Raw genomic sequence first — 13652 nt, forward strand, 5'->3', positions numbered from 1 at the left:
GCCCCGGTCCTGATGGTATCACGTATCATATGCTTCGTCACCTAGATCGGACGTCATTGTCAAATGTCCTCGTTCTATTCAATAGAATATGGGCGGAACAAACGTACAAGTCAGGTTGGCGTGAAGCAAGTGTGATACCCATCTTAAAACCAGGTAAAGACCCTAAAGATCCTGTTAACTATCGCCCCATAGCGTTAACCAGCTGTCTTGGGAAAACATTTGAACGGATGGTCAACTCTCGCTTGGTATACTATCTCGAAAAAAATCATCTTATACCAGACTTCCAAAGTGGCTTTCGAAAGGAAAGATCCACGATTGATAATATTGTTGCTCTAGAGTCACGAATTCGCAATGCTTTTGTCCGACGTAATCATTTTGTCTCTATCTTCTTTGATATCGAGAAGGCTTACGATCGGACATGGCGTTACGGAATTTTGAAGACACTTTACAGCATGGGACTTCGTGGAAACCTACCCATCTTTCTGAAAAACTTTCTGTCGAAGCGGTATTTTCGAATAAAACTGGGCACAACATTTTCTGATCTATTCATTCAGGCAGAAGGAGTTCCACAGGGCAGTGTTTTAAGTGTCATACTATTCATTATTCATGTTTCACAGGTCTTGAACTTGCTGCCACCTTCCGTATTTGGATCACTGTATGTTGACGATCTGAACGTATCATGTTCTGGATCAGACATGCGCGTTATTGAACGTCAACTGCAGTTGACTGTGAATAAAATTGTGGAATGGTGTGAGCATAATGGTCATAGCCTGTCACCTGCTAAAAGCTCTTGCATACATTTTTGTAGATTACGCAGAATACATTTTGATCCCATTATATCGATTCATAACATTATCATACCTGTTTTATCTGAAACAAAGTTCTTAGGTGTTATATTTGATCATAAACTCACTTTTATGCCTCATATTTTACATCTAAGAAAGCGGTGTGAGAAAACCTTGAATGTGTTACGCGTACTATCAAATACCTTTTGGGGTGCGGATCGTATCGCCCTACTCAGACTGTACAATGCGTTGATACTATCACGCATAGATTACGCTTGTGCAGTCTATGGCACTGCTACTACTTCCACCTTAAAACGTTTGGATACAGTGCATCATACGGCTTTACGTATATGTAGTGGCGCATTCCGCACCTCACCAGTAGAGAGTTTATATGTCATTTGTCACCAATCTTCTCTTGATTTACGTCGCAAGCAATTGTCTGTAACCTATTACTATCGTGTGAAATCCTGCAAATCTCACCCTCTAAAACACGATGTCTTTCCATCAAGCTTAGGACGATTGTATGACTCTAAACCTTCATATGTCCGTCCATTTCATGCTCGTGTGCGCTCTCTCATACGAACTTTTGACATATGTGACGTGCCTACACAATCAATAGATCTCCTTCTCATACCACCATGGATCATCACACCACATCAGTTTTATCCCCTTTTTAAGTTGTACAGTAAATCTAATGTTGCATCCATCATTTATTAACAAATATTCAATTCCCATCGTCACCAATATTTTGAGTATGTGCCTGTATATACTGACGGATCAAAATCGGCGGGATACGTAGGCTGTGGTGTCATCATCGCTGATGATACTTATAGCTACAAGATCCCAGATATTTGTTCCGTCTTCACTGCGGAAGCTGTTGCCATCCTTTCGGCATTGCGGCTGATTTCTTCACGCTCCGAACGAAAGTATTTTATATACTCTGATAGTAAGAGCGTTTTAAACCAGCTAGAAAATTTTCGCAGCGATACTCACCCAATCTTATGCTTCATTAATCATATATTAATCGCTCTTCGCAAAAAGGAATTTGATATTTCATTTTGCTGGATACCGAGTCACGTCGGTATCTCAGGGAATGAGTTGGCTGATTCTGCAGCACGATCTGCAACTACTGAATTAACCATATCTGTACCATTCTCAGACATTAAACTACATGTTCGACAGCTCATCTCGTCCCTTTGGCAACAGTATTGGGACCTTCAAACTCAAAATAAACTTCATAACATCAAACCATACATAGACCCCTTAACTGTATTACGATTACGTAATGCAGATGTAAAACTTAATCGTCTCAGAATCGGCCACACTCGACTCACGCATCTTCATCTGTTGTTTGGAGAATCTCCTCCCAAATGCGACTCTTGCAATACTTTACTTACGGTTCATCACATTTTAACCATTTGTCCTTGTTTTAACCAACATCGTCTTACCTTTTTTAATAGCACGATTTTATGTATGAAGGATTTGTTAGATGATATTCATCATCCCAACATTTTCGCATTTCTGCGAGCTATTGGTATTATATATTGTATATAACTGTTTTATCTGATTTTATTCACTCTTATTTCCTACCAATGAGCCGTTTTACCTTTTTGTGTATTTTATAGAATTATGCTTTTTAATGATTTTTATGAACTTTTAAAAATACGTGTCCTTGAGATAGACAATTTTATTACTTTCATTTATTTTATGACAATGAAACTATTGTGTGCAATTTACCATTAGATCTAACTCAACAAATTGTTTGGCGCAGCATATCCTCCTTTGGATCTTGTGCCATAAAACTTCTACATTCAATCCCAAGACTCTTTTCGCTCAAAACAGCAAGTTGAGCATCACATAAGAACGTCGCCATTGGAAGCTATGAAAATAGACATGGTGAAGCAATTCCCTCAAGAATACATGCATCTCGTTTGTTTAGGCGTGATGAGGAAACTGCTTTTCATATGGAGTGGAAAGAAACGAGGGCGAATAGGGAGATTATCCCCATCCCAAATAAATGAGCTGAATTTCGGTTTAAAGCACTCAGAGAAGTTTTGGCCATCTGATTTTGTAAGAAAGCCAAGGTCCACAAAAGAGCTGGACCACTGGAAAGCGACCGAATTTAGGCAATTTCTATTATATTTAGGTCCTTTGCTCTTACGAGATGTACTAACTAATAAAATGTACGACCATTTTATGATGTTTTCATGTGCAATAACCTTTTTGGTATCGCACGAATACTGTATGAAATATAATAAAGTTGCTCAAAAGATGCTGAAAAGTTTTGTAAGGGAATCAGAGGAATTATATGGGGAGAATTTTATTTCCTATAATGTTCATTCTCTGATTCACTTACCAGATGACGTTTTAAATTTCGGGGCCTTAGATCAATTTAGCAGCTTTCCTTTCGAAAACCATCTTCAAATATTAAAAAAAAAAACTTACAAAATCCAATCAACCCTTGCAACAGATTGTAAAAAGGCTTTTGGAGAAGCCTGAAAGCAAAAATGCAATGACTCACCCAGAAGAGTGGCTTCCAGTTTCAGTAAGAGAGCACAAGGAAGAAAAAGTTAAAAAGGAAGGATTGAAAGGCGTTTCTTATTGTAAAGTAAAAAATGCAAAATTTTCTATCGAATCAGGCAATAAAGATTCCTTCCTTATCTTGAGAAATGAAAGTATCATAAAAATGACATCGGTTTTAGAAGCATTTAACAAAGAAATCTATGTTATTGGAAAAAAATATAAGGACGTACGACCTTTTAAGAAGTGCTCTTATGCAGGTGGGCCAAAAAATTTCCCCTCTTTTAAAATAGGCAATGTGTCAGAGGAGGATATAATAATTTCCACAAAACAAATAAAATGCAAAGCAGTATGTCTGCCGTGGAAAGGTAAACTCGTTTGTTTTCCTCTACCACATACAGTTTTATAACTAGTTTATAACTTATGATATATACTAGTATACACTGTGTGTGTAGTATATATTAGTATAAATTTTAATTTAGCTTCATAATTTTTTTTTCATTCCGATTTATAATTTTTATAAAAATTTTTTTAATTCATTCATTTAATATCAAAGCGAAAATTTATTTATGAAGAGACATGTATGTTTAAAATCTTTATGTTTGGAAATGTAAAATAATTTTCTTTGAATTTTATTAGCTAAGAAAATTAAAAGTAAAGAGATGAAAAATGCAATTAATTAGTGAATTTCAAAAATAGATGCTGTTTTTTCTTCTTTTAATTTGAAGAGTTTTCTGCTAAAATTACTTCAAGCCGACATCAGAAATAAAAGAATATAAGATGAAAGGTAGCTTACATGAACAAGTAAATTATATAACAGAAAATTTAGATGCTACGTTCAAAACCGGTGATTGAATTCAAGAACTAAAGAAATTCTAAGGAAATTCAAGGACCTTTACCATTTGCCTAAAATTGACAAATATGAAAGTAACAGAATATCAGAAAATTACTTTTAATAGGAAGTGATAAAATGAGGAAGAAGAACTGGGTGATTTTCATTACCGAAATTGAAGAAGCCCAGTCTTAAAAATATCAGAAGTTTTGGCCATTTGATTTTGCTATAAAACTGAGAACTGTAACAGTGCTTGATCACCAGAATGGAATGGAATTTGGACGATTGCTATGATTTCTAGGTAATGTTTTCATACGAAACAATCTTATAAATAACATGTATGATCATTTTATGCTTTTTTTATGCTTTTTTAAAAATGAAATAGACTTTTTGGTGTCAGAACATTGTATAAAGTACAATAATACTTTTCAAAAGAGGCCTAAAAGTTTAGTAAGTGAAGGGTAGTTATATGAGAGAATTTAATTTCTTAAAATGTTCATTTCTTACTTCATTTAGCATTTAAAATTTTAAAGTTTGAATCACTTTTTAGTTTTAGCAGCTTTCCATTTCCAAATCACCAGAAGGGAAATTGAGAAAATCAAATCATAAATACGTAAATCAGATAGTAAAAAAGCTCTGGCTAGTTGATTGAAATGGCTTCCTTTTTCTGTTAAATGAGATCATAAAAAAATTTTTTTTAAGGAACATATTGCATACTAAAGTAATGGAAATTTTTAACAGATAAAAAAAAAAGAAAACTATGTAATAAAAACTAGAACCTAAGGAACATATTGCATACTAAAAATGGAAATTTTTAAAAGATAAAGAAGAAAATTAAAATTATATAATGTACTAAAGAATGAAAACTATATATTGTGATTTTATCCTTAACAGAAAGTTCAAGTTCTACGTCATACAGTTCAAAAGGTCGAATAATATGCTGGATGTCGTTCCCTCTGCATGGGTCAACCTGAAAGCGAAGCCAAATGTTTGTCGTTGGCCCCCCTATTCAACAAATTCTAGGATTGTGAGAGCAGCAAAAGCCAGTGTACAACCGGAAACTAATTGGAAAAGATATGTTGTAAAAGTGATCCACAAGTCTAGTGAGTACATTTAAATTATTTGATATTGTAGACTTTCATTTTACCTTCGTCTTTATAAGTATTTAAATATTTAAAATTTCGTTCCAAATGCTATCTTGTATAATCTCTTAAAAAGCACACAACTTGCCTAGCATTAATTCATATATTCTAAAATATAACACCATTTAAGTACATAATTTTTACATTAAGAGAGCATTATTTTCTCTCAAATTCGTGATTAAGGAATTTTTATAGATTTAATGCCAATAAATTTGATTATGAATTATGAAATTTTTCCCCATTTGCACGTTATAAATGTAAAGCTATAGTTTTTTAATGAAACTAATTAAAAATTTGCTTTTATTTTTATGAACTTAATTTGTTAGTTTAATAGTGTTTACTTTTCATGCAGGATATTATCAAAATGCTGTAAAAGCATTAAAAAGATTCCAAGCGCAGGAAGACAGTGATATCGAAATGTTTTCTCCTGAAAGTACAGTGGAAAGCACACCTAGAAGACAGTTTCTCGAAAAAGTTAGGTCACTGGTTCAATCCCCTCGCGCCTATAAATGTCCTGAGGGTTATTCTGGTCTGGACTACGACCTCGAAGGTGCTGACCACTCTAATGATGGATTCCCAACACAGGCCCCACAAAAAAAATATCTAAGTCATGAGGAGAGGATTCTAGAAGAACATCAATTCAAAGAGCCATTCGACGCAGAGCCCCTAGATGATGAGCTCCTTGAAGCAGTGCCCCTTGAAGAAGAGGGTGATCAACTAAAAACATTTACGATTGGAGATAAGAGTTGCAACAACTGTATAAAATTACAAGGTTTGAGTTTGTAATTTTTTAAATTATGTTCTTATTCTATATAAATATGAAAATGCAAAATAAAAAATTTGAATTTGCTTTTATTCCAGGCCAACTTAAAGTTCTATTTGACATTTTAAAGTCGATCAAATCTCAAGTGGACTATAACAGGGAACTGCTTGAAAAAAGAGAAGTTTCGAAAGAAGCACCACGCTTCTCCTTCAATCTGTTAGAAAGCTACGAAGAGTGCAGCTTGTTGAATGAGGAGTTAGAAAACGACTCAAGATTTTTAACTTTCGTAAGTTTGGAAGTCTATTTAGAAATTTCTTTCCATTTAATCACTAACTACCTTTTTAAAAATATATCAATAAAATAAAAATTCAAAGCCTTTATTTAATTTTAGAATATAAATATCTACAATAGCTTGTTTTGAAATAAAAATGTTCAGCTGTAATAATTAGCTTTGGCTCTATTTTCAATAAATTATTTTGCAACTTAGCTTCTGCCTCATAAAGGGAAATAGTTCATTGTTGTTTGTTTACTATTGTCGAATTCTGTTTTAGATACATATTTTTTTTTATTAATTAATTTATTTAATTTTGCTTATTTCAATTAGAAATTAATCAACTAGAATTAGAAATCAACTAAAATTACTAATTGGAAACTTTTTCAGTCTTAGAAATTTTTTTTAACTAAAATGAAGCATCACTTTTCATTTTGAAATGTCAAATTTACGTAAATTTGTAATAAGTTTTTAAGTAAAATAATATATGCATTGTCAATACAGGAAGAATTTTGTAAACGAAATCTGTTATTTTTTAGTGTGTAAAGTTTAAGAACTTATTTATAATTTTAAAATATTAGAATGAGTCAGGATTGTATTATCTTAATTAAAAAATAACAAATTTAAAAATTATTTTAGCTACTATTGGGGGTGGGGGATGAAAGTGAATAGATTTATTGCTTATTTTTATAAGTCAATGAAATCACAATTGTTTGCATCTATATTTACTCCAAATAATGAGGTCTGTTATTCTAAAACTGTTTCACATTTTTCTTTGTTCAGTGAAATTAATTTTATATTAAATGCACAGGCACTAATCTATTTTTTTAAAATTAAGTTTCATTTACTAAGTTGTATTTATTACTTATTTTATTAAGTTTTGTTTACTATTATAATTGGTAAGATCAGCAATGTTAATTTCAGCTGAAACATTTCGGAACAATAGGAGGGAGAGACGCAGCAGATAACTGCCGGAGGATTTTGACTAACCTTTTTTCGAATGATTTGGCAAGAACCCTCAATTGGGTCGGGACATCAATGAAAAGATCGATCCAAGAATATCCACGGATAATACAATTAATTGCAGGTATTATTTTATGTTATAAATTATAAATATGCAGTTTTTATATTATAGATATGCAGGTATTATTTTATGTTATAAATTATAAATATGTTATAAATTTCAGTTGATAAACTCAGCGACCATTTTCCTTTATCTTAACTATTATCTTAACATTTTTCTATAATTAGAATTAAAATTTTTTATATTTTTAGACTTAAGCACTTGATTTGGGGAATAAAATATCATTCTTTGGAGCTTTTTTGTTAAATAAGGTGGTTTCCATTAAATAATTTGCAAAGTAAATGTTATATCAATACGTAGAAAGTTTAGTGAAAGGAAAAAATTTTGTGATTTAGTTTTATAATTTCCAAAATATTACTCTAATGTATATTATCTTTATGCATGTTTATATAAAAATGTAACAATTTTAAGAATCATTCTTTAATTTTGATTACTTTCAATTAAGTGAAAAAAATCTCCGCAAATTGATATTTTTTAAAAAGCTTATTGTTTAAGTTATAGGTCCATTATGAAACCCAAATAATAAGATATGGCAGTGAATATAAATTTAAATTTTTCCTCAAATGTGAAGGATTTAAACTTTGGCTTATTTACTATACTTAAAAAAGAAAAAAAATTAAAGCTGGGAAAAATATAATTACTTGTAAATATGTGTGCGTTATTTTTAACTTTTAAACATCTTGCTGTTAATGACAGCGCCATCTCGTGGAGAGGTACTGAAAAAAAAAATTCAATTTATTTTCCCCTTCGTGTTCCAAAATTCATTTTTTTTTCTTCCTAATAAAAAATAATTTCAAATTAAAAAAAAATAATTAAGATGATAAATGTTTACGAAAGTATAAAAATTTTCCAAATGACTAGATTATATTTCAAATCAATTTTTGATATTGAAGATTACCATTTTGGGTTTATTCGCGATCGCAACGCTCGAGTACGCCGTCTAGCGGGAGCCTGTAAATATCGGACATTAATTTATCACGTTTTCATTTAGTTCCATCAAAGTCATTGACTGAATCAGACGCCATTTTTTAGCAGCAAATAAGAAACAAAATTTCCCTAAGGAAAAGGCCGAAGAACTTGAAAAAAATCTCCAGAATATTAGTAAATCTTTCAGGAACAGAACACGCCAAACATTTGAAGAAAAATTCCTCAATAATTTTTAATTTCTATTATCAACAAACTTGCAACTGATGACTTCCGATTTCGGATACTGTTACAGATGTGTGTATTAAGGTAAAATGCATTTCTTCTGTCTTCAATTCATTACGAATTAAAGTGAAGTCAACATTGCTTTCGTCATTCCAGTGAATAAATATGAATTCAGAACATACAGAATTGTAATAGTTATAGCATATTCTTCTTCGTCATAGAATAGTATATATTTCTGTATCCATATAATTCGGAAAACAACAATAAAAAATTATCCAAGTTACTTGAAATAGTGCCATTTGTGCTGATTCTTAATTAATTTAAATCGTTTTCTTGGTAAGTTTTTTTTAATTTTGAAAGAATAAGTTCAACTAGAATTCAGCTATTCTGTTTTTAGCTATATATTCAAATTCATATCAATTATAAAATTTTGCTGTGTAGTATGTTATCTAAAAGTAATGAAGGTATAAACTATGTATCTATTATTTGAGAATAAAGTTTTCAAACAAGGAACTTATCATTTTGGAATTCTCCGGGAATCATAAATCAGGTAAGTGCAATGATTTTTACAATAAAAAATTTGCTTGTAAATATTTTTTTTTTTTCATTTGATGATGGTTCTCTACAGAATGGTTTTTTACGTCTGATTAAGAACTATAAGAATAATAAAAAAAGAAACAATATGAAAGTTTTTATTTCAATGTTAAGAATTCTTAAAATCGTTTTTTTTTATCCTAAGAATTCTTTATTTTCCGTTTTTTAGTTTATAATTTTTTGATAAAAATTGTTCTCAAAATACTTTTGAAAAATTAAATGGTATAACATTATGTGTTTATGTATACTTCTTGTATATTCCAATGTTTGAAATAATATGATTCAGAAAAGTATGGAATAAAAATTCGGTATTAACGCCACCGCCGCTACAGATTTGGCGGTTTTTAAGTGCCGCCAATCTACACTTAAAATTTTTGCGACAATTCATAAAATAAAACACTTTATTTAAAATCAAAATAGTTAATCGGATTTCGGTGGAAAATGAGCCGATATAGAGTTTAGCATAGATTCAAAACAATCATATCGCCATATGAACTCTGATGAATAAGATTCTTAATGAAATAACATTTCCAAAACGTACGTTTACCAAGATAAAGTTTTATGTTGTGGGAATTGGTACATTTTCGTTTTTTCGGTAAAATATTTCTCTTCTGAAAAAATAAAATTGCATCTTGTTTTGTTTTTGGCAAATCCCAAAGACGAATATTCGTAGCACTAAAAATGGCGACAAAAAAGAATTGTTTTATTTTTTTTATTTTTTTTTTTTTTTTTTGTTTCGTCAGCATTCTTTATTTTACGTTTCTTAGTTTCTAAATATTGATTTTTATTGAAACTTGAAATTTTTTGATAAAAATTGTTGTCAAAAAACGTTGTTTACAAAATTAAATTTCATAAAATTATGAGGCTTATGTATACTTTTTGTTCATTTTAATTTTTGAACTAATATAATTCTTAAAACTATAGAATGTAAAGTTTAAATGGGCCTTTCATGTTATATCATTAAATTTAGTAATACTATTTCTCGGGCATTAGGTTTTAACTCTTATAAGAATATACATATTTTTTTCTGTTAATGTACAAATATTTTTCCGATGTGTTTTGGATGTTCCTTCTCTAATAAAAAGAGATACCATTTTGTTTTCGGTTGTACAAGAAAGAAGATCAAGCATTTTTCTTTTTTAAATTTAATAAGCCACATTAAAGAAGGAACGTTGCAATGCTACACGCTACATTAACGACGTCTCCAGAGTAACTGAATGACGGTTCATATAGAAATCGCAGGTATGCGTCTCATACAACAACGCCCCAATAGTTCGTTGCGATCGCGAATTGAGAGTAAATATCTTTTCAAAACATAAAGCTTTTTGCAAGGAATATCAGAAACATAATCAGAACTTCATGCTTTTGTCTAACATTTGTCAGTCACAATAAGTGCTGAATAGATTGTTTGCATCAGTATGCAATTGATTAAATATGCAATTAGTATCAGTGTTGTAGTTGCATAACATAACTTTATTATTATTTACATTATATAAATTGAAATGCCCATCTTGTTTCTCCTAAATACAACACAAACCAACTATTTTTTAATTTTTTATTTATTTATTTTGTAAACTAGAAAATGTATATTTAGCTTAAGCTTGAATATTTAAGCTAAGTTGCTGAGAAGTACTTGGAAAGAATTATTGACAATATTTATAAAAAAATTATGGTTAACTTGTTTGACTGAGAACTTTTATTTAATTATTATACACTTACTTGTTCTCATCTTTTGCTGTCCTGTAAAAACTATAACTATGAGAAAAAAAGAACGAAAATTCTTCAATAGTGCTTTATTTAAAACAGCTGAATAATTTTCTAATTCGTAAGAGTTTCTTTTAAAATATTTCTGTATAAAAATTAATTTGATTTGTAGTCAAGTCTTAAGTGTAAAATAACTAATTATTTTTAAAAAAATATGAAATTTATCAACTTTTTTATGAAAATATGAGGATCTGAAACAGATATTTTGGGAAGCATCATGTATTATTGCATGCGATTTTTTGATCTGAGGATCCAGAAAAAGCTCCTCTAAATGTTACAGTTTAGATCGTAATTTTGATCTAGCTATGACTAATAATACATTGGGATAAATGATGAAATTTCACACGAGTACTTATTCTTTGATTTAAGATAATAAAATTAGAATTTAAGATAATAGAATTAACAATTTAGATATTAGAAATGGATTAACTTCATAAAATGAGTAATAGAATAGTAACATAATTTTCTGATTGGTTTATCATTAACCATTGTTTTAAATTAAACTGGACACTCTGTTTTTCTGCCTGTCATTCTGTCTGTAAACTAATAGATACTAATAATGTGAAGTTGCCATTAAATCTAACAAAAAATATCAAGTCAAATAAATTTTCAGTTTTATTAATTTGGTCATTATCGGTGAAGTAATTCGGTCAGTTTCTGAATAGTTTTCGCAGTGCTGACTAATACCTTTAATACCTACCTGTGCTTATAGATAATTTACCTTTTTTCTATTTCGTTAAAAGGATATCAACTAAGGAACTCTTGAAGTCGCATTTTTAAACTCATTTTTTACAATAAATTTGATTGGTTTCGTTGATAATTTTAAATGCAAATATTAGGCTTATTCTGAGCTTGGTTCTTTTTTAAATTATACCTAATATGACTTGTATATAATACTATAATTTAAAACGGTACCATTACTATACCAAAATTTTTATAAAAATTTACTTTTTAAAATGTTTTTTTGGAATAGTTTTTAGATAAGTTTAGTGTAGTTTAAGGTTGGATCGGGTTATAAGTATTAATTAATAATATATAGTAATTAATATAATTAGTATTTCAATAAGTATTGATTAATATTTTAAAATGTAAATGATAATTTCTCTAAATTTTTTTTCACTGTTTATCTTATATGGAAAACATATTAAACACTTTAATTGATTTATAGGTGCAGTGCGAAGTAAATTCCAGGACGTCACGCAGGCATCAGTAGAAGATGCTGTTAAAAGGTGGCTTCGATATGCTGCAGATCGAGAAGGTGGGAGAAATAAGAGAAGAAAAGTCCTGGAGATCATTTCTGAAATTTGATTAATTTTTGCTGACATAAACTGTATTCGCGATCGCAACGCTCGAGTACGCCGTCTAGCGGGAGCCTGTAAATATCGGACATTAATTTATCACGTTTTCATTTAGTTCCATCAAAGTCATTGACTGAATCAGACGCCATTTTTTAGCAGCAAATAAGAAACAAAATTTCCCTAAGGAAAAGGCCGAAGAACTTGAAAAAAATCTCCAGAATATTAGTAAATCTTTCAGGAACAGAACACGCCAAACATTTGAAGAAAAATTCCTCAATAATTTTTTATTTCTATTATCAACAAACTTGCAACTGATGACTTCCGATTTCGGATACTGTTACAGATGTGTGTATTAAGGTAAAATGCATTTCTTCTGTCTTCAATTCATTACGAATTAAAGTGAAGTCAACATTGCTTTCGTCATTCCAGTGAATAAATATGAATTCAGAACATACAGAATTGTAATAGTTATAGCATATTCTTCTTCGTTATAGAATAGTATATATTTCTGTATCCATATAATTCGGAAAACAACAATAAAAAATTATCCAAGTTACTTGAAATAGTGCCATTTGTGCTGATTCTTAATTAATTTAAATCGTTTTCTTGGTAAGTTTTTTTTAATTTTGAAAGAATAAGTTCAACTAGAATTCAGCTATTCTGTTTTTAGCTACATATTCAAATTCATATCAATTATAAAATTTTGCTGTGTAGTATGTTATCTAAAAGTAATGAAGGTATAAACTATGTATCTATTATTTGAGAATAAAGTTTTCAAACAAGGAACTTATCATTTTGGAATTCTCCGGGAATCATAAATCAGGTAAGTGCAATGATTTTTACAATAAAAAATTTGCTTGTAAATATTTTTTTTTTCATTTGATGATGGTTCTCTACAGAATGGTTTTTTTACGTCTGATTAAGAACTATAAGAATAATAAAAAAAGAAACAATATGAAAGTTTTTATTTCAATGTTAAGAATTCTTAAAAGAATTCTTTATTTTCCGTTTTTTAGTTTATAATTTTTTGATAAAAATTGTTCTCAAAATACTTTTGAAAAATTAAATGGTATAACATTATGTGTTTATGTATACTTCTTGTATATTCCAATGTTTGAAATAATATGATTCAGAAAAGTATGGAATAAAAATTCGGTACTTAAGTATTAACGCCACCGCCGCTACAGATTTGGCGGTTTTTAAGTGCCGCCAATCTACACTTAAAATTTTTGCGACAATTCATAAAATAAAACACTTTATTTAAAATCAAAATAGTTAATCGGATTTCGGTGGAAAATGAGCCGATATCGAGTTTAGCATAGATTCAAAACAATCATATCGCCATATGAACTCTGATGAATAAGATTCCAAATGAAATAACATTTCCAAAACGTACGTTTACCAAGATAAAGTTTTATGTTGTGGGAATTGGTACATTTTCGTTTTTTCG

At 30.0% G+C, this 13652-nt stretch overlaps 1 protein-coding gene and 2 long non-coding RNA genes across 3 annotated transcripts in view; all 3 read left to right on the forward strand.

Annotated features, from left to right (window-relative positions):
* The window catches only part of LOC107439826 (uncharacterized), a 471331-nt gene that overhangs the window by 421796 nt on the left and 35883 nt on the right, over positions 1-13652 (forward strand). The window lies entirely within an intron of this gene.
* On the forward strand, positions 4997-6985 carry LOC107438222 (uncharacterized). Its single transcript, XM_087150464.1, has 4 exons — positions 4997-5240; positions 5632-6051; positions 6141-6328; positions 6953-6985. The coding sequence occupies exons 1-4, from the start codon at positions 4997-4999 to the stop codon at positions 6983-6985; spliced, it is 885 nt and encodes a 294-aa protein (XP_087006590.1).
* On the forward strand, positions 7226-12778 carry LOC147804275 (uncharacterized). Its single transcript, XR_015428876.1, has 2 exons — positions 7226-7400; positions 12073-12778. It is a non-coding gene; the product is annotated as an uncharacterized LOC147804275 (long non-coding RNA).

The sequence above is a fragment of the Parasteatoda tepidariorum genome, chromosome 9, assembly GCF_982258835.1.
Source record: "Parasteatoda tepidariorum strain Cologne lab strain chromosome 9, Ptep-v5.0, whole genome shotgun sequence".
Lineage (NCBI taxonomy): Eukaryota > Metazoa > Arthropoda > Arachnida > Araneae > Theridiidae > Parasteatoda > Parasteatoda tepidariorum.